The sequence below is a fragment of the Budorcas taxicolor genome, chromosome 5, assembly GCF_023091745.1.
Source record: "Budorcas taxicolor isolate Tak-1 chromosome 5, Takin1.1, whole genome shotgun sequence".
NCBI classification, from domain to species: Eukaryota; Metazoa; Chordata; class Mammalia; order Artiodactyla; family Bovidae; genus Budorcas; species Budorcas taxicolor.
In genome coordinates, this window is record NC_068914.1 from 47,018,766 (window position 1) to 47,043,107 (window position 24,342).

At 42.3% G+C, this 24,342-nt stretch overlaps 1 protein-coding gene across 1 annotated transcript in view; it reads left to right on the forward strand.

The window, feature by feature from the left end:
* The first annotated feature begins 2,515 nt into the window (after positions 1–2,515).
* TRHDE (thyrotropin releasing hormone degrading enzyme) overlaps positions 2,516–24,342 on the forward strand; it is a 457,777-nt gene continuing 435,950 nt past the window's right edge. The window contains exons 1-2 of the mRNA XM_052640844.1: positions 2,516–3,414; positions 16,124–16,397. Of these exons, the coding sequence (XP_052496804.1) occupies positions 2,516–3,414; positions 16,124–16,397 (1,173 nt within the window). The remainder of the gene's footprint in view (positions 3,415–16,123; positions 16,398–24,342) is intronic.

The window sequence follows — 24,342 nt, forward strand, 5'->3', positions numbered from 1 at the left end:
CTCAATTCTTAAAATGCACACAGGCAGATTCCTATGGACAGCAAGAGCACAGAGATTTAAAAACAGAGCATAAAAAAGTAACTTGAACAGACTGTGGCATTTCCCTTGGTCTGTTGCTAACAGCCCACATAAAACATGCTTAAAAAAAACACCAAAAACTGGCACTTCTTTTTACCATCATTTTAAATGATTCAAATGGACATTCAGAATGTATGGCATTGGGAATGTATCCCATCTGAGTGTAAATGGTAAAGAGCTTCATTGAACAGAGGGCTGTGTTTTCAGTGGTTTTCGGGCTGAAGTTGATACATATTTGGGCTGTTCTCTTTGGTCATGCTTTAAAGCCAAACACAAGATTTTAATGTGTACATTCAGGACTCCAAAGCCAGTGGTGTTAAACATTCCTTTTTGTAAGAAAAATAATTAGGGACATGATTTTTTAAAATGCCTTCAGGATTTGAAGATGTGAAAGAAACGTGTAAAAAGAAATTACTCCATTCTGTTTTTATTCTGCACTTTTCAAAATTGACTCTGAAGCCCATCACACTTTGTTTCATTGAAAACTAGAGACTCCTGCCTCTAAGCTGTGATCTTTGGGGTGGCTGTATTCTGAATAGTGTTCCAATTAGAGTTCTTCACCTAAATTCTATGGCTTGGATATTCCCTATACTCATACATATTCTGTACTCTAATTTACAACTTCAACAAACTTAGACAAGAATCCATAACCAGCCAGTGGTCTATGAATCTGTTTTGACGATACAGCTGTGGATGGACACTTCCTATTGATAACTGTTCTTAAAACAGTTTAAACGATTTTCATGTAACACTGAAAACAGCCAAAAAAAAAGTAATTGTGACCCGGTCAAGTGAAAAACTGTCCAATCACAGAATATCCCTGTTCACTATGCTAAGTCTAAAGTAATGGAGCTTATGTCCTCAGCTTTTCTCAGTCTCAAGTTTCTGGTCCTGAATATTACACTTGAATATTTTAAGTATTTCCTCAATCCGAAAATATATTTGTTGGGAAAAAGCCATCCCTTTTCTGCAGCCTTTACTTCTGGAGGAGTCTAACGCTTTCTTGCTAACCCTTATTTTAATACCGCACGCCTGGACACATCACACAGTATAGTGTATGTTGTCAGGCTTTGGAGAATTTATTTCAATTTACATACAACCCTCCAAATCCTCTGGTGAGCTTGATGTGAAATCTGAGACCGCTTCTTCTCCCCAGCAGGCTCTTTCTTGGCCTCTAGGCATTCATAGCCAAAGGCTCCAAGGCTCCCTCCCGGAAGGCGCAGTGGGGCTTGAAGGGTCGGGAAGAGGGTGACTGCGGGGCTCGTTGCGCTGAAGATATACAGTACTTCTCGCAGGCGGCGCAGCAACCCCCTCTATGGCTGTGGGTGTCTGGTGTGACGGAGCGGAGAAAAGCTCTCTAATCTCCCAGGGCCTGCCTCTGCCGCTCCCCTCCCTCCCGTTGTTCCGGCCTCCGCGCTCTCGCGCTCTCGCCGTGGCCTTTCTCGGGGAGTTTCGGTCCCTGAGCGCAGCCAGAGTAGCTTTGGCAATCTAGATCTGGAGCCTGTGTACACACGCTCACGCACACACGCGCGCACACACATGCACACTCACTCGCACACACGCACTCCGGCTCTCCCCACGGGCATATAGAGCAAACCCGGAGCTTCATCTACCTTAGGGGGATGGCCCGGACGGACACTTCTTGCTCAGTTGTCGTCTCCGGAGGTCAGCGCAACGTCGGGACCAGGGAGGCTCGCTGCCCGGTGTGCAGCCTTGCGCTGTTTGCCGCCACCGCTGCTTAAAGTGTCCAGGCTGGAGGAGAAGGCTTCTCCCGGACAGATTCCCGGCGCAGCTCTGCGGCCCTGGGACTTCACTGAGCTGCTTCATCCAGGTCTCTTCCGCCCCGGCCATCCTCGCGTCCGGGCTCAGGACTTGGGCGCCTCCGCCGCTGCCGCCGCCGCCGCTGCTGCGAGCACATCCCACCCAGAGGACTGAACGCCGGCGCTGGAGTGGGGAGAGAAAGCGGCAGCCCTAACTTCCCTCTCCACTGCTCCCTCCTTGGCAGCCGCGGACCAGCTAGAAGGCTCCCGCGGAAAGCCAGGCGAGAGCTCGGCGCTGGGGACCAAGAGCTGGGAGCCGCGAGCGCACAGGGGCGGGGGCAGCCTGCGCCCTGGAGCCGGGCGCCCGCCGAGGAAGTAGTGCGCGCTCTGGGGCGAGCGAGACGCTCTCCAAGTTGGGCGCGTCCCAGAGCCCGCTGGCCCGCGCCCCTGCAGCCAGTGTGGTGTCCGGAGAGAGGCGGGGCTGATGGGGGGCGTCGTGGGCGCTATCGCCTACGGCCAGAGCCCGTCTTAAAAGACGCCCGGCCGGCCTCCCCAGGGTCGCAGCTGGCGTCGCGCCCTCGGCCGGCGCGCGCTCTGATGCAGACGCTGCCGGTGGCCCGGGTGGCCCGCTCACGGGGGGCGCCCGAGGGGGCGGGGGAGGAGGAGGAGGCTGTGTGATGGCCCTAGACGGCGAGCGGGGGAAACAAGAGGAGGAGAAGAAAAAGAAGAAGAAGAAAAAGAAGAGGAAGAAGAAGGAGCAGGGGGCTCAGAAGAGCGGCTCCCTCTTCGCGGCCGCGATGGGCGAGAACGACGCCGCGCTCCGGGCAGGCGGCAGGGGGCTCTCGGACCCGTGGGCGGACTCCGCGGGGGTGCGGCCCCGCACCACCGAGCGCCACATCACGGCGCACAAGCGGCTAGTGCTGGCCTTCGCGGTGTCCATCGTGGCGCTGCTCGCGGTCACCATGCTCGCCGTGCTCCTCAGCCTGCGCTTCGACGAGTGTGGGGCGAGCGTGCCGTCCGGCGCCGACGGCGGGCCGGCGGGCTTCCCGGCGCGCGGCGGCAACGAGAGCCTTCCGGGCCCGGCCCGACGGAACCACCACGCCGGCGGGGACCCCTCGCAGCCCGCGGCAGGCGCGGAGGCCACCGCTGAGACCCCGTCCGCCCAGCCGCCGTCTGGGGAGGAGCGCGAGCAGTGGCAGCCGTGGACGCAGCTGCGCCTGTCCGGCCACCTCAAGCCGCTGCACTACAATCTGATGCTCACCGCCTTCATGGAGAACTTCACCTTCTCCGGCGAGGTCAACGTGGAGATCGCGTGCCGGAACGCCACTCGCTACGTCGTGCTGCACGCCTCCCGGGTGGCGGTCGAGAAGGTGCAGGTGGCCGAGGACCGGGTGGCCGGGGCGGTCCCGGTGGCCGGCTTTTTCCTCTACCCGCAAACCCAGGTCCTGGTGGTGGTGCTGAATAGGACTCTGGACGCGCAGAGGAATTACAATCTGAAGATCATCTACAACGCCTTGATCGAGAACGAGCTCCTGGGCTTCTTCCGCAGCTCCTACGTGCTCCATGGGGAGAGAAGGTACGGAGGGAGGCGGTGCCCCGCGCCGCCCCACCCAGCCGCTGCTCTAAACCGCCGGCCAGCCGGCGACCAGGGGACCGGGCGAGCTTCGGATACACGGGGCGGGGGGGCAAGGATGGAGGGAAGGAAGTGAAGGTGGGATAGGGCCATCGCCCAGAACTCTCGGGGTCTTCCTGAGGCTTGGGTTCTTCCTGCAGCCAAGTCCACAAACTCACTCACCGGTTCCAAATGCCAGTCTAGGCTGGGACCCCCTGCCTCGTTAAAGTTGCTTAGACAGGCAGAGCACACAGCTTTTTTTTTTTTTTTTTAAGAATGATGTATAATCTGAGCGGCCCCAGGCCAAGGTGACATCAAAACCCTGCCAGCTTACCGTGGAGGGAAAATAGGTGAGCGCCAGAGGCCAGGGTCGCAGCCCGGTGAGGAGTCAGGGCTCGGGAGGCAGGGCCAGGTCCTCCCCCCTCTCCCTCCCCCCCCCTCTCCCTGCCCCCCCCCCCCCCCCACCCCGCCCCAACGTCCCACGCCCGCTTCTGGAAGGCATAGAGCTGTGGACAGGCATTGGCCTCACGAAGTTTTGCAAAACTGGAAGTTGAGATTCTGGACAGTAACAGCCTGTCCCAGTGACAGAGTAAGGGAGGGCGTGGGGTGGGGGTTGTGGCAGCTGCCTTGGCCAAAGCCAGCCAGGAATGTTCTTGCTGGTGCTTCCCACTCTCCTAAGGCAGAGTGACTCCTGTTTGTTCCTGACTTACTGCCTCTGAAAATGACTACAGTGGTGAAAAGGGAAAAGCTAAGTGTCAGTCTCAAATGCCTTATTAGTGAGTGTCTTTGGTGCTTCTCTTAGATTTGGACAGTATTCTGTTTCTTATTTTTTTGAGAAGCTGTGGGGTTTTTCACCGCTTGTTTAGAGTCCAGCAGAACTGGGTTCCGATCGCAGCTTCAACTCTACTGGTGATGAAGGCTTGCGGAAGCTGATTAATCTGTCACCAGGTCCTGGCAATGACTACTTCTAGTGCTTAATGAGCGTCCTGTATCAACTCAGTCCTACAGGAGCCCCACGAGCCCAGGTGCTGTTAACACTCCCTGTTTTACTGATGGGGAAGAGGAAGCACCAAGAAGTGGAGTAACTTGTAATATAGCGAAACGACAAAGCAGGTTTTAGACTTAGGCACTTTGGCTCCAGAACCTCTACTTTTAGTTTTAAGTTGGTGAAAATAATAATAATATCCTCATGGAATTGTTGCGGATGTCCATGATTAAATGCATTGAAAAGCACTTAATCTTGTACTTGGCACATAGACTGCCCACTCATGTTATGAGTGTCCCATGGTAACAAGCCCTCAAGCATGTTGTTGAATGCATAAACAAGTGATTTTTGTTTTTTTCCTGACCCCTTGCATTTAAAATAACTGAATAATTAAATGGCTATGGGGACAGGGAATAACCCAAATGAACTTAAAATGAAATCAACAACCTTTGAAGTGGAGGCAGGTTGGAGATTAGTAATGGTGCCATTGGCAGAGACTCTCTTGTTCTCTAGAGAGTCTAATGACAGCAGAAAACTTGGGATCAGAGCAGTCCAGGGCTCCTGGGGTCAGCAGACTGGGCAGCGGAGAGCTGGGACTCAAACTTAGGTTTCTGAACCCTGGACTAGAGCTCATGCTGTCTGGAAACTCCCAGAAGTTGCTATAGTATAAGAGGCTGGGAAAATTTCAGTGTGTTACGAGAGAACACAAAAGTTTTAATATTTATAGAGTGCTGTGGTATAACCTCATCTAAATAAATTACCCAGTGCTTTAGTGGTTAGGGACCCTGGTGACTCAGATGGTAAAGAATCTGCCTACAATGCAGGAGACCCAGGTTCAGTTCCTGGTTTGGGAACATTCCCTGGAGAAGGGAATGGCAATCCACTCCAGTATTCTTGCTGGAGAATTCCATGGAGAGGAGCCACGGGGTCACAGAGTCCAGCACGACTGAGTAACTAACACACTTAGTGGCTGTGTGCTAATTAAAACCTCCTATAAGTGAACGTATAAATTATTCACAAACTCCTAAGACCAGATGTAGATAATTTAAAACCGCTTCCACCACGTTCTCTGACATAGTCTCAAGAATATAGAGGAAAAGTGAAAGTGAAGTCGCTCAGTCGTGTCCGACTCTTTGAGACCTGTGGACTGTAGCCCACCAAGCTCCTCCGTCCATGGGATTCTCCAGGCAAGAATACTGGAGTGGGTTGCCATTTCCTTCTCCAGAGGATCTTCCCAACCCAGGGATCGAACCCAGGTCTCCCGCATTGCAGGCAGACGCTTTAACCTCTGAGCCACCAGGAAAAGGGTTTTTTAAAAGATCCATGAGCATGTCAAATGTAGGGGAAAAGCATAGAAGGAAAGTTTGCATGTTATGTCAAAATGCCAATAGTGGGAACTGCATATCATTACTGATAATCTTGCTGTGGTGAAATAAGTATTTCCAGCAAATCCTGTTTTTTTCTGAGCTGTGCCAAAATATATTTGGTGGAACTGAGCTTGTTGTGGTCAGTGCTTTCAAATTAACAGAACACTTAAAAGGACCAGATGTTCCTGCTTGACCTATAACTGATTTCTTGTACCCTAGTGCATATTTATATTCCAAGTCTGCTTCATTTTCCCCAAAGATGTAAATAACGTGGTTGGGAGTTTAGCCTAGTGCCTATGTAGCTAAACATTGCATCCCATTAACACTCCAGGATTTGGCATTTTTGGAGATCTTAGCATGGTTTTATACTAAGCAGCCTCTTAGAAAAAGTACTTGTTCTTTTTTTTTTTTTCCCTTCAACATCAGAATGAATATGATAATTTCTTATATGTTTCTACTAGAGTTGATAAGGCAAAAGAAATCGAATCAAACATGTCACAGTTATGTCAAAATAAGATATATTAAGCTTCTTTTGTTTGTTTGTTTGTTGTTACTATGGATACTTGGAGAATTTTTAAGCACACCAATATCAGGAACTCAGGTAGAGTTAGACTTTTATTGGTGATGATTCTGTCCCCCAAATGCAATGTAAATCGACATTTTAAAACATACTTTTCAAAAGGACTTAAATGCAAACTCTAAATGTTCATTTGTTTAGTGACTGAATGTCTTGGTCTTTTAGTTAGTCAGAATTTTTTCTAATTTAATTATCAGACAATTTCTGTAATGAAAGTATTTAATCTGGCAATAGGGAGTCACATTGAGTAATTTGAAAGATTTAAAAAGAGCAATACTACCGTTCTGTCCACCTGACTTAGTCTATGCGGAAACAACTGGTTAATAATCAGTCTGATTTTCTGGTTCACTCCTTAGAGGCCTGAGAGGTATAATTTGGGCAGAACAGGGAAACAAGATTTCATTATGTGCTGTATGCCTTTGACCCTGAAAAGTTTCATCCCCCAGGGGGTTTTGGAGGGGGCCTGGTTTTTGCTCTATAGAGAAGATTTACCTCCCTTGGTTCCCATATTACAGTAGAGAAAGTTTAGAAGACAAGCTCTTCACTTGAGGCAAATCTTTTACTCTCGGTTCAACATTTGGAAATTTACCACTTGTTGAATATTGCAAATAAATTCTCTTAAATTTGAAATGTTTACACATATCAGTAAATGATCTCTGTTAGGCAGAATACCCACTCACTTTTCCCTCAAGTAGGTGGGCAGCAGGCAGATACATGCCATAATATCTTGTAGTAGAATACACTTGCTTAGAATTAGGCAAAATCTTCATTTACCTGAAGTAATTGATGCTTTGGGGTAGCCAGATGGTGAGCATACCCGTGTTTAAGGTAAGATACCTTAATTTAGATCCAGATGGTCGGATTGAAAGAGGAAGCTTACCCAAAGTAAATGACCGTCTTATTCACTTTCAAAAGGGACACCCTTTTTCTTTGACAAACTTTGAGTCTGTGACATGCCACAGTGAGAGAAGACAGAATGAAAAGAGGTCTTTTTCTTTCAAGGGTTATGCAGAGAAAAACCATGATCTCCAAGTAAAATGGAAGGATAAAATTATGGTTCTCACAGAAAATTGTAAAAAGCTCCTTTGCAAAAATGTTGTGGAGAGCATAGAGGATTCTATGGGTAGGCATTTGATCATTTGTGATATTAGTGTGGATGGTTTGATGCTTTGTGCTTTTCCTGAAATGAATTAATTTCATTCAAAAAACCATGGCATTTAATAAAAATAAGAAAAATATGTTGAGAGCAGTCTTACTTCTCCCATTCACTCTGCACGGGAGACATCTTTACATGAACAAATCAGAATATATGGCTTTTTCCCCCTCTATAGAGGGCCCTGCACTGAGAAATCTAGGAGAATCATTTGTTTCTGTGAAAACTTTTTGTATGATTCCTTAATGGACTTGTTTAACTCATTGTTTTCCTGTCAAGGCAGACACAGCCATGTGGCCAATCTGAGTCCAGTGTTGGATTTTGGTTACAGTTCAAAATGCTATCAGTAAACTAAATTAGAAAATATTGGGAAAAAAGTTTTGACCATTTAATAGTCACTTATTCAGGGAGGAAAATTCATGTAATTGGTGTTTGTCTCGCTATGTTTTTTGGTCACCCTGGATAGTCATAAAGTATACCTTATTTATGAAAGAGTTAAGTTAATTTGTCTGTGTATTTTTTCTTCAAAATAACTCTAAACAGGGCCTATCTGCTCTGGATCTCTATGTTGGGTTTGCATAGCATGTTTATTTTCTCAAACCAATTTTTGCCACCATGTATGCATATGGGCTTCAGACAACAGTATAGGGCAGTAATTTAGGCTTGCTTGAGGATGATTATGGCATTTGAATGATATAAGAGTGGGACTCGCTTCTTTAAGCATGGCTTTTAAGAGTGATATAAAAAGAGTGTAGAAGAAATAGTCTACCTTTAATATGTGTTTGACCCTCTATAAGGAAGAGTGTCCCCCATAACCCCAGGCTCATTCATCCTCCTATCCCACCAGCAATGATCATCACCTCGTTGTCCTTTTAATTCAAAATTATACCAGTGGCTGGATTCTTCCAGATTTTCTCAAAGATCCATGCAATCCTGCTTTTTGCCACTAGAGAGTAGCTGCTCTCTCCAACAGAATTTTGTTACAGAGGATCTGAGAGGATCTAAAGATGCAAAACACTTCTTGCCCCTCCCAGTTCTTTGGATAGTCTGAAATAATTCACAAACAGGCACAGCTGGATGGTAGTCCTGATGGGGCTGTGGGGTGAAGTAAGAGTGGCAAGACCTTACTGAGTGGGGCTGAGCTGGGGTGAAGAGTCCCTGGCTCCCCACTCCCCTCCCTGTCCCCAGGTGTGCCTTCTTGGTCTCTGAATAAACCGCTTGCTTATTAAGGCGCTCTGGCAGTGGTTGCACCGCGACAGGCGTGGTGAAGTCAGTTTAACTATTTGGATATTTTCTCATGACTACACAACTCAAAAAACAAACAAACAAACAAAAAACCCCCAAAACCAAAGGATGTAAAAAGAATGAAGTTTTAAAATTACCCTTGTTGGTTACTTTTTATCCCTTTTAAGAAGAGGTTCGAGCACTACTAGTTGTGTTGCTGGATGGAAAAGTGTGTGTGTGTTCAGGGACTCTGGAACCAGACTGCCTTGGTTTATGTCCTGATTCTTCCACTTAATTAGCTTTATGACCTTGGCCAGGTTTCTTATTGTTCTGTGTCTGGTATCCTTATCTGCAAAACAGGGATAATGATATCCTCTTTCGTGGGGTTATTGGGGAGGATATTAAATGAGTTAAGTAATAAAGCGCTTAGAACAGTGTCTGACGGTAAGTATTTGTGGGTATGAAATACAATTATATTGTTACATGGCTGGATAGCTATTCTTCGAGCTGGTACAGGGTCATTTAGGTTCAATGTTGTTGCCTTAGGCTTCCCCTTATTCTTAAGGCAGTGAGTAAACGGTCACTTTGGACATTCCTTCCACTGCTGTTTGTTTTGCCCCCTAAGCAGAGTTCAAAAGACAGGGAGAAAAGAAGCAGAGCCCGTCCACAATGAAGAAGAGGGAGAAGAAAAAGGCTGTGGTATTTCATAGCTAGAGAAACCCCATGCTTGGTCCAGACGCTGCGATAGAGAGGGTCGAGGGAGCAGGAAGAGGGTGTGAAGCAGAAGGAACTCGTAACTCTGATTATTGCCCTGCTATCTCAGCAGCGAGAAAAGTAGAAAACAGTGACTGAAGGGTCAGGAGGGCTTGTTGCTGGAAGCCAGTACAGGAAGTAGAAAAACCTCCAGTGCCAGGGGAAAGGCACATCGGTCATTAGCTACTGCTCTGCAGACTGTATTTGAGTGCCACCAGTAGCACTTATTTATGATACTCACATAATACTTTTTCTTTCCAATATTAAACAAATGAATCTCAGACACTAGTTTATTTATCCTTATGAGAACCTAATATTGTGACTCAGGAAAGTAATTCTAGTGAGTCCATAATACTCTTCAACAATGGTGATCAAGTACTTAGTACTCATTTTTGAGAAGAGTATTTAGTGCACAAAAGTGAAAACAATTATGAATATTATGCTCTGTTTTTATAACACGATAATTCACATACGCACCACTTCCTACATATGTATTGCTGGTATTATTGCATTATGTTTTTAGTTTACTAGAATGGTTATTTAAAAAAATATACTACACACTTGCTTATAGCACTGAATATTCAGCAGGAGCACTTCTCTTCTGAAATGGCAGCGTCTTAGTGACTCATTGCAGTACATAAAAACCCAGTCTAAACAACGACCCATTTTGCCTTAAAACGTTTTGTCATCGAGTAATAATTTGCCCTTTGATCAACAGTCTTCACTTTAAATGGGACGTGGGTCACTTCCATGACCTCGTCACTGTCCAGTTACTAAAAGCAGTTGATGAGTAACTAGATGATCCACTGGATCACTTCTTTCAATCTTGGGAGTTTTTGTTACTAATCTTAAACTTTTGCAACAGTAGGCAAATTGCTGTTGTGACAGAAGCAGCTTCAAAGATTATCATCCATTGTGCTGTATGTGTGGTCTGGATAGGTGTGGCCGAAACAGAAGCCTTCCAGAAATGCCCTGCCATTGTGAGGTTCTTTTGGTTTTTGGTGGGTTCCACAATGAAACATGAATCAATCTGAATACGAGCCGTGTTATGCAAATATTTGTTTCCTTTGCATATATTAACTTTATGAAAAGGCAAACTGAAAATAATGGAACAGAAATTGTTTGTATCACCTACTGTAATTTGTTGGCAGTATCAGCCAATGTTAATGCATTATTTCAGCTGAATCTTATCATAATGATTCGACACAAGTAGCTTGCCTAGTGAACTTCCGTAGAAATAAGAAGAAATCAATTCTCTATATCCTTCAGAGGCAACATAGAGCTTTAAGCTCTACTGCTTAGCATAAACAAAATGTCAAATAGACAAGTAGTTAAGAAATCAAATAATTTATTTTAGATACAAGAGAATTAAAATACATGTATATTATTCATTTTTCTAGTTATGCTAAAGTGATATTCTTGGAATAACACTTCCAGGATGTTACTTTTGGTAGTGAAATTCCTTTATGATAATAGGATGATTCTATAAAAGATAAAAATGTTTTTGTTTGAGAAAGCAGGAGAAAAATAGATGACAAAATACTTTTCCCCATTACCTTCTGCCTCCTGCTGTTTTATTTTTACTTCTTGCTGTATTTACATATGTATTTCATATCCTTACTATATATTAAAGTGTTCTCTATTTTAAATTAATTTTTTTGTATGTTTTTTCTACCTGGTGTACTGCTACTACCTCAAACTCTGCCTCAAATTTGCTTAAAAACCAAAGTCATTATTTTCTATTCCCAATCTCTTTCTCTAGAGGTCTTTGATGTTTTTAGTGACAGTAAGCAGGAAAGAGGTCTCAATTCCACTACATGAAAGCAATCATCAAATACATGCAGTGAAGATTATGTTTTTGAAACCCAACAGACACTATTGCCCACTGAGGGCCCCAAGCCTGAAACTGGCTCTCTTTGTTAGAAAGGAGACGATCCAGGGAGAGAGAGGTATTAAAGATAGATGGGCAATACTGAGATCTGAGAAAACCAGAACCTCTAAGAGAGCAAATAGGACGTTAACTTAATATGTGAGTCAAAGCCTTTTTAAAAGCTTCTTTCTGTGCCACCTGTAGTCCACTTGCTCACTTCTCCATCCATCTCTGACCCTTAAAGTAGTGCCCAGGCTTCAAGACCAGTTTTTAACTTCCTCCTCCATAAAGCCTTCTTTCAGTTCTTAAGACAGGTGGTTCTCAGCGAGGTCGGTGCTGCCTCCCGGGGCACATTTGCAGTGTCCGGGGACTTTTGGGTTGTCACAGCTGGGGAGAGGCGTTGCTACTGGCCTCTAGCAGTAGACGTCTAGGATGCTGCTAAGCCCAAGATGGCTCTAAAAAGAGAATTATCCATCCTAAAATGTCACTAGTGTCAAGAATTCTAGCACTGAACCACCCATACTTACATTAAAAAAAGATAAGTCAGTAGTGCCAAGGCTGAGAAATCTCGCATTAGAAGATGTAATTTCTTCATGCATTTGTAATGGCCTTTTGTGCAAAACCTGTCTAGGCTTATGTTTTATTTATTTTATCAGAGTAGAAACTCCTTGAGGGAAGGAACATATATGTTTATCTCCACAGCATTAAACACTCAAGAATGATGACCAAGAGAAGCAAATGTATATAGATCTTGTAGCAAAAAGCTATCTAGCAATAATGTCATTTAGTATTTTAAAATCATCTCAGCAAATTCAAGGACTATTTTATTTCTAATTTTTATTCCGTTATAGGTTCTCAACTTGAAAAAGACCCTAAGCGTAGTCTAGCTCAATTACTCTTCTTTTCCAAGGGGCTTGTTTTGATTTGCTAAAAACTGAATTGAAATTCAATTGCAATCGTCCTCAGGTGCCAGACTGTGAAATTGGTATTTCCTCATTTAGACATTATCAAATATATGCTAGCCCTCAGTGCATGGCTATAAATATACTGTGTGTAGGAATTCATTAAGAATATTAATTGCAGAAAAGTCACTAGTTGATCTTTATAGTTCCTTTCAACCCTGAGAATCAGCAATTTAATTGCTGGCCCTTACTAACATATTTACTTACTATGTGAGGCAAAAAGAGACTTGAACATGACATGATTCCTCTGCATAAATATTTGGTTTATTAATTTCTCATTAGCCCAGAGGTATTTAGATATTCTACATATAATAAATTCCTACCCTTTAATTACTCAATACCAAAGACACCTTTGATTTTTTACCTAATGACCAGTACATTCTAAATGCAACCTCTCGGTTGAACTCTTATGGAAATTTCCCCTAGTATTATTAGTAGTTTTAATGTATTGTATATATTTTTCTTTTCAGGTAGATTGCAAAAGCCTTAAGGACAAAAATGATTCTATCTTGAAAAAAAGTCCTGCCACATGGAGTGAAAATCTCACACATGGCAGACAGTGTCTAACTGCTCAATGACAAGACTTGGATTTCTCAGTACTTGGAAGTGAACATATTTCCTTGTATATTAAATTTCATAAGTATCTTTTAAATGGCCTCAGTAAAGGAATAAGAAGCCTCAGTGACCATTTTAATTAATAAAAGAGTTAAGATTCAAGAACATTTTGAAGACAAAAAAGCATGTGAAGAGAAAATTGTAAATGAGTGCATCTTAACAAATAGTTACTGATATTTCGTTAAGCAAAAACTATATTGCTATTGTTGTAGCCATGTGTTCTGGAAACAAACTCACTCAAAAGGACAATGCAGATAGTGGAGTGCAGTGTATTACACCAGCGGGCCCAAGGCAGAGTCTCCTCTTAGTCAAGGACCCCAAGCAGCATTTGTGAAAATCTTTTATACCCCATGTGTATGGGTCTGAACCCACCACTCCAAATTCCTTGAGACTTACATAAACCAAGGAAAATACAATCCCAATAACCCCATCTTTCATGTGCTATGTGTTCAAACAGTTAAACAATTAGCCAATAATCAATAAACCCGAGGTTATACTCCGATTGATACAGAAAAATTTATGGCGTGTCTGGAGGAAGGGGTGATCAGTGTATGTTTTCTCCTAGGCGATGAGTAACCTAGATACGATCTTCAAGGTTCCCCTGTCTGGAGGGGGTCTTATCCTTCTGTTGTTGTTTTCATAGGCACTAAACACAGAGTTCAGAGTCCATTGGAAAGGTGGCCGAGCATGATCGGCATGAACAGGCCTAAGATGGAGTCCAGGCCCTATCAATTCCTTCCTCACTATCAGTAGAAAATAGGGAAAATATTGCCAAGATGCTAGCAGATTTGGAAACAAAAACTTTTATGACCAATAGTCAAAATAAAACCTTGCTTATAAATTGTGGGTGAACATTCATTTTGCTGTTTTTGAAATAGAATTACCTTTTTCTCGGACACAGAAAATGTGGATTCCAGACCCAGCTTTGCACTAATTGCCTGTGTAACTTTAGATAAATCACTTACCCTACTGGAACTACTTTTTCATTTTAGGAATTTATGAAAGCTGGACAATTTGTTTCTAAGATTGCTTCCAACTTTAACTTTATATTTTTTCTAAAGATTTATAGTTAAAACTTCTTTCCTAAATATTATCTCATTTTATCATCTCAACAGTTTCATAAGGGAGGCCTAGAAATACTTTCCTTCTACTAATGAAAAAATAAACTCAGGCAGTAAAGTGATTTACCCAAGCCTGGTATGTAGCAGCTCAGTAATGCTTCAAGATAATTCTTGAAACCCTTCTCTCAGAGGAAATATACAATTAATCTTTAAAATGTCTTATTTTCTCTGTTTGAAAACTAAGCTTTTAAGAAGTAGTCCCTCAATAATACATGTGTCATAATTTTTAAAAGTATAAGCATTTACATTTTATGGTTTGATCCAGGGATAGCCAATAAGATTCAATATACATGTCAGCCTCTATTGATTGGTATCGCTCCCTGAAGTGCTGTGTTGAGAATAATTTTGAGGCCAAGTTTGGGCTCAGCGGGAAAGTGTGCCATGTGAGATTAAGCAAGAACTCTGTGGATGATGGGGAAGGCAGGGTGGGTGGAGGAACGACTGTGGGGATAAGAGCCTTCTGAAGAGATGGCTGTAGCACTCAGTAATGTTTTACCAAGGGTTTGATATTGATTTGTCTTAGCTACAGTTTTAACTAGTATTATTTAAAAAGTTTGGGGCTTCTCCAGTGGCTCAGTGGTAAAGAATCGGCCTTCAATGCAGGAGACCCAGATTCAATCTTGTCAGAAAGATCCCCTGGAGAAGGAAATGGCAATTCACTCCAGAACTCCCCCCTGGGACATTCTGTGGACAGAGGAGCTTGGAGGGCTACAGTCCATGGGGTGGCGAAGAGTAGGACACAGCTGAGGGACTAAGCGTGCACTTGCGCATATAAAAAGTACAATTAACTTAGAATCTTTTCACAAATAGTGGCCCTCTTTTTAAGTTAAAGGAGTGTCTGTCTTCAAGTATGTAGTTTGAGTATTTTGATTTGAAAGAATGCAGAGGGTGTTTCTAGAGTTTAAATGAGATGCAACTTTGCAGCTTGATCTGAAAACCAGAGTGGATTCAATATAATATATATATGCACATATTGATGTGCATATTTACTATACAGATATTATATTAATATATAATAATATATCCTGTATGTAGCAAATATATACTGTGAGTGGTAGAAACCAATGGTCTCTGGATCATTCTGTGTAAATGCATGTTCTATCATTCTAAGAAAGGTCAGAGATGCTGTGAACCAGTGGCTGCCATTTATTACCTCCTGCTGGGTGCTGTTCATCTGGTCACACCTTTATATCCTCCTTTTCCATTCTACTAAGTTTTACAATGCTTTTTAAGTTGGGCATGGTTATTTCTTTTTAAGCAATGAATAGCTGCACCTTACGGAAATTTGGTAATCATCCAAGATGATATGGTTAAGAAATGTTGTGGAGTCAGAATGCAGACCAAGTTTTGTCAGGTTTCAGAGTCCATTTCCTTAACAAAACCAGGACACGTCTTGCTGAAATTTGAGTACGTAGATGTTTCCTAGTGATCATCTGTGTCTTACTTGTATCTAATGACAACTTTTGGATTTGATTTCATTGTCTTTACTAGTTGAACAGTTTCAACCAGTTTCAGAGAGGAGAGAGAGGCATACCACAAAGGAGAACCATTATTTTCTAATACTTTCCAATATGATGACGAGTTGTTTTCTGTAAAGTGTCAGTTTTGCCTAATAAGCACAACTCTGGGCTTCCCTTGTGGCTCAGCTGGTAAAGAATCCACCTGCAATGTGGGAGGCCTGGGTTCAATCCCTGTGTTGGAAAGATCCCCTGGAGAGGGGAAAGGCTACCCACTGCAGTATTTTGACCTGGAGAATTCCATGGACTGTATAGTCCATGGGATCACAAACAGTCAGACGCCACTGCGTGACTTGCACTTTCACTGGGTTTAGAGAATTTACTTTAGTTGAGACAAAAAGTTTTCTGAAAATTTTTTGTTGTTGGTGAAATATGCATGAAGTATGCTTTTGTACCATTCATGTACTTAAGTTTGGTTCAGGAAAAAAGTGTCTTGTAATTTGCAAAAGGATTTTATTAACAGAAGTATATAAAGTGATCATAACTTAAGTCATAAATGTAATTGAAAATGTCATTTTCTTTTTTCCAGATTCCTCGGTATTACTCAGTTTTCGCCTACACATGCCAGAAAGGCATTTCCTTGTTTTGACGAGCCAATCTACAAGGCTACTTTCAAAATCAGCATCAAGCATCAAGCAAGCTATTTGTCTTTATCCAATATGCCAGTGGAAACTTCTGTGTTTGAGGAAGACGGATGGGTTACGGATCACTTTTCACAAACCCCTCTCATGTCCACGTACTATTTAGCCTGGGCAATTTGCAACTTCACATACAGAGAAACTACCACCAAGAGTGGGGTTGTAGTAAGTATTTTAAGCTTAATGTTGTTTTTGGATAATATATGCTGATATCTGGATTAACAATGACTCATTTCTCTCTTCTTCCCATCTTATGTAGCTGAATTCTTTTCTTAATCCTTGGAAGGAAAATTATCTTCTTGGTTTCAGAGTCGGAGAGGAATTTCTCTTCCTTACCCAGCCTTCTTATTAATTTAATCACTTTCCCACCCCTGCCATTCCTGTTCCTTTTGATCGCCTGATTATCTCTGCAACAGCTGTTGTCTGTTATGGGAAATCGCCTGTTTTTATTTATATGATGATAAAGCTTCTTTTTATTATAAAATATTTCACACATAAAGAAAATGTGGAGAATAATATTATAAGCTCCATATACCTACTAGCCAGCTCTATAGAATCTGAACATTTTACTCTCTTTGTTCCAGTCTCATTTAATTTTTGAAAAAGTAAAACATGTTGGATAGAGTTGAAGCCCCCTGTGGACCCTTGCCTGATATTGTTGCCTTGCCTCCCACCTCCTACCTGGCCCTGAATTTGAATTTTGTCATTTCTATGCATATTATCACACAATTATTAAGTATATTATTCACTATTAAGTATAAGTGACATCGCTCAGTGGTGTCCGACTTTTTGCGACCTCATGGACTGTAGCCCACCAGGCTCTTCCATCCATGGAATTTTTTAGGCAAGAGTACTGGAGTGGGTTGCCATTTACTTCTCCAGGGGATCTCCGCTACCCAAGGATTGAACCAGGGTCTCCCGCATTGCAAGCAGATGCTTTACCGTCTGAGCCACCAGGGAGTCAATCAATCATTATTAAGTATAAATCTGTTTAGATAATTCCATGCTTTAAAATTTCATATAAGTGGTTTTATATTACAGATAATTTCTTCAACTTATTTTTATTTGATTTCATTTTTGCTTAAAATTATGTTTTTGTGGCTTATCTGAATAGAGTGGTTGATTGAATATATTAAAATTTCCCTTCCTCCTATAGATGAACAATTTAGTGTTTCCTGGTTTTTCAGATTAACAACAATGCTTGGTGAACATTTTTGCACCTAAATTCTTCTGCTGATGTGCTAGAATTTCTGTAATGTACGAAGCTTCTTTTAACCCATGGCACCCATATGTATAGAAATATGTACTTAGATAAGGGTGTTATACAGGAAGCCTCGAGAATTCACTCTCTGTATTAAATTTATAACAAAAGTCAATTGGATTCTTTATGATCATTACCATTTGTGACACCATTCATTATTCCAGGTACTTTTGACATGCTATTGTCTTGCATTAATCAGACTAAAGCAGGCCATGCTCACTTAACAACTTCGTCTTCATTTTGATGGCTTATGCAATAAATATGCATTTATTTTAAGTTTCATGTCAACCCTAAAGCAAGGTATTATAATTCCATTTTTCCAAGTGAATAAATTTAGGTGGCACCAGTGGTAAAGGTCCTGCCTGCCAATACAGGGGACATTAGAGATGTGGGTTTTATCCCTGGGCCGAGAAGATCCCTTGGAGGAGGAAATGGCCACCCATTCCAGTATTCTTGCTTGGTGAATCCCACAGACAGAGTAGCCTGGTGGTGTATGGTCCATGGGGTCGCAAAGGGTCGGACAGGATTGAAGAGACTTAGCACGCACAAATTTAGGGTTAGAGAGGTGAAATAACTTTATCGGAGTAAAAGGTAAGTGAGTGGTGGGGCTGCAAGACTACCTTCTTACGGTATGACCCTACGTTCTGGGCTCTCAGCCCCCATGCCCCTCCTCGTGCTGTATTTACCATTTCACCTGTGTTTCTATATGAGAGTTCAGGCAATGATTCTTTCCGTCCAATGCCCATTGTATCTGGTGTTACTCAAACATAACAGAAAAAGTGAATAGAAATCTATATTCTTATTCTGTAGGAAGTCCATAGCTCTATAACTGCCTAAATTTTGAATAATAGGTTTAGATAAACAAATTTTTCTTGCTGTTAACTTTCAATTTAAATCACCACAGAACCTATTTAAAAAATAAAATTTGCTTGCATACAATTTTAATGCCATTACTAAAGAACTGTATATGGTGAGTTAATCTACATAGTCATTAAAAAGAATACCCCTAAGTACTGCCTGTAGAAGGCTAGAAAAAAGACATTTTGCTCTTTTGGACGTATACTTATTTAATATGTTTAATTTCTCTGGTATTTCTTGATATCTCCTATGGATATATACTTCAAGGCTATTCATGTTGGACTGTACAAAGAAAAGGAATATTAATATATGTCATTTCCTTTTACATCTTCAAAAGTTGATGAGAGTTGCTGTGGGTCTCTTAGGAGCATAGGGTACATTGGAAGTGTTTTTTTCTTAGTATGATTTCTTTATCCTAAAAGTATTTTCAGCTCTACACCATTATGCTTGTTGCTAAGTGATTCATGTTTTAGAACCAGATACACTCCAGTTATTTAGATATGACTTTTATTAGAGTTAAGAATTCAAGTGATTAGTAAACATTAAAAAATGCCTATTTAATTATTTTTAAGGAGAAAAGAGAAAGCATGCTACTAGAGAACACTGGAAGGGCAACTGTAATAAAATTTTTGTTGTATAATTTAAAAATACTAAGAGTAGTAAAATTGCTATTGGGAACCCTTATTTATCAACTGTGGAACTAAAATATAAAACCTGGTTCTCTTTTTTTGTCACCCCTTCTAAATCCAGCCTGTTTTCTTTTTATTGCCATTCCTCTTTATTACGGAGAACATGGAATGACATTTCTGAACTCTTTAACAGCTAGGAGTGGAAGTTTAGCTTTAGACTCTTGGGTGTGGGATGGTCATATGAAGTCCAGGTGATCGTTTTGAATCAGAAACTGAAGGAGTTTCCTTTGAAATATGAGAGAGTAACTTGAAAAGCATCTTAATATACAGCTGAATGGAAGCCGAGCATCAAGTACGCATGTTTGAAGCATCATTATTTGCTTATCAAGTTATGTGTATTTTGCAAGGCACTAATTAGTCGCTCAGTTGTGTCTCACTCTTTGCAACCCCGTGGACTATAGACTGCCAGACTCCTTTATCCATGGAATTCTGCAGGCAAGAATGCTGGAGTGGGTTGCCATTCCATTCTCCAGGGGATCTTCCTGACCCAGGGGTCAAACCTGGGTCTCCTGCATTGCAGGTGGATTCTTTACCACCTGAGCCATCAGGGAAGCTCCTGCAAAGCACTATCCTAAGTGATTAAGAAGATTAAGAAACGTCTGTCTGGCTTACTTCACTCTGTATAATTGGCTCCAGTTTCATCCACCTCATTAGAACCGATTCAAATGTATTCTTTGTAATGGCTGAGTAACACAGTATACTAACGCATATATATGGAATTTAGAAAGATGGTAATGATAACCCTGTATGCGAGACAGCAAAAGAGACACAGATGTATAGAGCAGTCTTTTGGACTCTGTGGGAGAGGGAGAGGGTGAGATGATTTGGGAGAATGGCATTGAAACATGTATAATTTCGTATAAGAAATGAATCACCAGTCCAGTTGTGATGCAGGATACAGGATGCTTGGGGCTGGTGCACTGGGATGACCCAGAGAGATGGTACAGGAAGGGAGGTGGGAGGGGGGTTCAGGATGGGGAACACGTGTACACCCATGGCGGATTCATGTTGATGTGTGGCAAAACCAATACAATATTGTAAATTAATTAGCCTCCAATTAAAATAAATAAATTTTTTTTAAAATAAAAAAATTAATATAAGAATTAAATATCTATTAATAAATTAATATGAGAACTAAATTTAAAAGTGAAATAAAAAATTGAAATTGGAAAAAAAAAGAAAAGTCTAAGATCCTTCTAGTAGAGTGATTGAAGGGCAACTTTCAAGTGGAATCCGTACCTGTTGAATGTGAAGTTTCAGTTCAGTTCAGTTCAGTTCAGTTTCTCAGTCGTGTCTGACTCTTTGCGACCCATGAATTGCAGCACGCCAGGCCTCCCTGTCCATCATCAACTCCCAAAGTTCACTCAGACTCACGTCCATTGAGACGGTGATGCCATTCAGCCATCTCATCCTCTGTCGTCCCCTTCTCCTCCTGCCCCCAATCCCTCCCAGAATCAGAGTCTTTTCCAATGAGTCAACTCTTCGCATGAGGTGGCCAAAGCACTGGAGTTTCACCTTTAACATCATTCCTTCCAAAGAAATCCCAGGACTGATCTCCTTCAGAATGGACTGGTTGGGTCTCCTTGCAGTCCAAGGGACTCTCAAGAGTCTTCTCCAGCACCACAGTTCAAAAGCATCAATTCTTCGGTGCTCAGCTTTCTTCACAGTCCAACTCTCACATCCATACATGACCACTGGAAAAACCATAGCCTTGACTAGACGGACCTTAGTCAGCAAAGTAATGTCTCTGCTTTTGAAATGCTATCTAGGTTGGTCATAACTTTCCTTCCAAGGAGTAAGCGTCTTTTAACTTCATGGCTGCAGTCACCATCTGCAGTGATTTTGGAGCCCCCCAAATAAAGTCTGCCACTGTTTCCACTGTTTCCCCATCTATTTCCCATGAAGTGATTGGACTAGATGCCATGATCTTTGTTTTCTGAATGTTGAGCTTTAAGCCAACGTTTTCACTCTCCTCTTTCACTTTCATCAAGAGGCTTTTTAGTTCCTCTTCACTTTCTGCCATAAGGGTGGTGTCATCTGCATATCTGAGGTTATTGATATTTCTCCTGGCAATCTTGATTCCAGCTTGTGCTTCTTCCAGCCCAGCGTTTCTCATGATGTACTCTGCATAGAAGTTAAATAAGCAGGGTGACAATATACAGCCTTGACGTACTCCTTTTCCTATTTGGAACCAGTCTGTTGTTCCATGTCCAGTTCTAACTGTTGCTTCCTGACCTGCTTATAGGTTTCTCAAGAGGCAGGTCAGGTGGTCTGGTATTCCCATCTCTTTCAGAATTTTCCACAGTTTATGGTGATCCACACAGTCAAAAGCTTTGGCATAGTCAATCAAGCAGAAATAGATGTTTTTCTGGAACTCTCTTGCTTTTCCCATGATCTGGCAGATGTTGACAATTTGTCTCTGGTTCCTCTGCCTTTTCTGGAGAAGGGAATGGCAAACCACGTCAGTATTGTTGCCTTGAGAACCCCATGAACAGTATGAAAAGGCAAAATAATAGAATACTGAAAGAGGAACTCCCCAGGTCAGTAGGTGCCCAATATGCTACTGGAGATCAGTGGAGAAATAACTCTAGAAAGAATGAAGGGATGGAGCCAAAGCAAAAACAATACCCAGCTGTGGATGTGGCTGGTGATAGAAGCAAGGTCCGATGCTGTAAAGGGCAATATTGCATAGGAACCTGGAATATTAGATCCATGAATCAAGGCAAATTGGAAGTGGCCAAACGAGATGACAAGAGTGAACACTGACATTCTAGGAATCAGCGAACTAAAATGGACTGGAATGGGTGAATTTAACTCAGATGACCATTATATCTACCTCTGCGGGCAGGAATCCCTCAGAAGAAATGGAGAAGCCATCATGGTCAACAAAAGAGTCTGAAATGCAGTACTTGGATGCAATCTCAAAAATGACAGAATGGTCTCTCTTCATTTTCAAGGCAAATCATTCAGTATCACAGTAATCCAAGTCTATGCCCCAACCAGTAACGCCAAAGAAGCTGAAGTTGAACGGTTCTGTGAAGACCTACAAGACCTTTTTGAACTAACACCCAAAAAAGATGTCCTTTTCATTATAGGGGACAAGAATGCAAAAGTAGGAAGTCAAGAAACACCTGGAGTAACAGACAAATTTGGCCTTGGAATACGGAAAGAAGCAAGGCAAAGACTAGTAGAGTTTTGCCAAGAAAATGCACTGGTCATAGCAAACACCCTCTTCCAACAACACAGGAGAAGACTCTACACATGGACATCACCAGATGGTCAACGATGAAATCAGATTGATTATATTCTTTGCAGCCAAAGATGGAGAAGCTCTGTACAGCCAGCAAAACAAGACCAGGAGCTGACTGTGGCTCAGATCATGAACTCCTTATTGCCAGATTCAGACTTAAATTGAAGAAAGTAGGGAAAATCACTAGACCATTCAGGTATGACCTAAATGAAATCCGTTATGATTATACAATGGAAGTGAGAAATAGATTTAGGGGCCTAGATCTGATAGATAGAGTGCCTGATGAACTATGGACGGAGGTTCATGACATTGTACAGGAGACAGGGATCAAGACCATCCCCATGGAAAAGAAATGCAAAAAAGCAAAATGGCTGTCTGAGGAGGCCTTACAAATAGCTGTGAAAAGAAGAGGGGCAAAAGCAAAGGAGAAAAAGAAAGATATAAGCGTCTGAATACAGAGTTCCAAAGAATAGCAAGAAGAGATAAGAAAGCCTTCCTCAGTGATCAATGCAAAGAAATAGAGGCAAACAACAGAATGGGAAAGACTAGAGATCTCTTCAAGAAAATTAGAGATACCAAGGGAACATTTCATGCCAAGATGGGCTTGATAAAGGACAGAAATGGTTGGATCCAACAGAAGCAGAAGATATTAAGAAGAGGTGGCAAGAATACACGGAAGAACTGTACAAAAAAGATCTTCACGACCCAGATAATCATGATGATGTGGTCACTAATCTAGAGCCAGACATCTTGGAATGTGAAGTCAAGTGGGCCTTAGAAAGCATTACTACGAACAAAGCTAGTGGAGGTGATGGAATTCCAGTGGAGCTATTTCAAATCCTGAAAGATGATGCTGTGAAAGTGCTGCACTCAATATGCCAGCAAATTTGGAAAATGCAGCAGTGGCCACAGGACCAGAGAAGGTCAGTTTTCATTCCAATCCCTAAGAAAGGCAATGCCAAAGAATGCTCAAACTACTGCACAGTTGCACTCATCTCACATGCTAGTAAAGTAATGCTCAAAATTCTCCCAGTCAGACTTCAGCAACACGTGAACCGTGAACTTCCAGATGTTCAAGCTGGTTTTAGAAAAGGCAGAGGAACCAGATGTTAAGTTTACCCATCCCCAATATGGCTTAGCATTTTTCTAGTTAGTTGGCAACATTTAGAAATTGGGAAATGGCACATAACATTCTTTATATCTGGCTTCTCTTGAAAAATTGGAAAATCTTGTGACAGCTGGCTCACATTCTCAGTTGGCAATATTTGTTCATTCATTTATTCCTTCAGCAAACTATCACAGAGTTTACTGCCATAAAACAAGCATTTTATTGCTTTCTGAGTTTCAGTGGGTCAGAAATTTAAAAGACCCAACAGAAACACTTTGTCTTTGCTCAGTGATGTCAAGGGGCTTGGCTGGGGAGAGTTGATGGCTGACTTAACAGCTTGAAGCCAGGATCATCTGGACCATCTTCACTAATTTGTCTGAGGATTGTTCTGTCAGCCTTCTGGGATATCAAATAGGAGGTCTGGCCACAGCATTTATGTGCGGCCTTTCCATACTGTCTGGGCTTGCTCAAAGCATAGTGGCCTCAGGCTTGTTGGATTTCTTATGTGGTTGTTCAGAGTTCTAAAGATGACTGTCTTAAAAGAACTATGTGAAAGCTGTATGACCATCGATGACTTATCCTCTGAAGTCACACAGCATATTGGGCTTCCCTGGTGGTTCAGTTGGTAAAGAATCCATCTGCAATGTAGGAGACCCAGGTTCGATCCCTGGTTTGGGAAGATCCCTTGGAGAAGGAAACGGCAACTCCTTCCAGTATTCGTGCCTAGAAAATCTCATAGACAGGGAAGCCTGGAGGGCTACAGTCTATAGGGTTGCAAAGAGTTGAATACAACTGAGCGTCTGAGTGTATATATATATCTCACTTCTATTGTGTTTTAATAACTGCAAGTGAGTCACTAAGGCTGGCCTGAGTGACCGAGCACGTAATCCATGGGTCACCACAGTAGGAATGTCTGAAGTCTCAATAGTTTCTGAAGTCACATC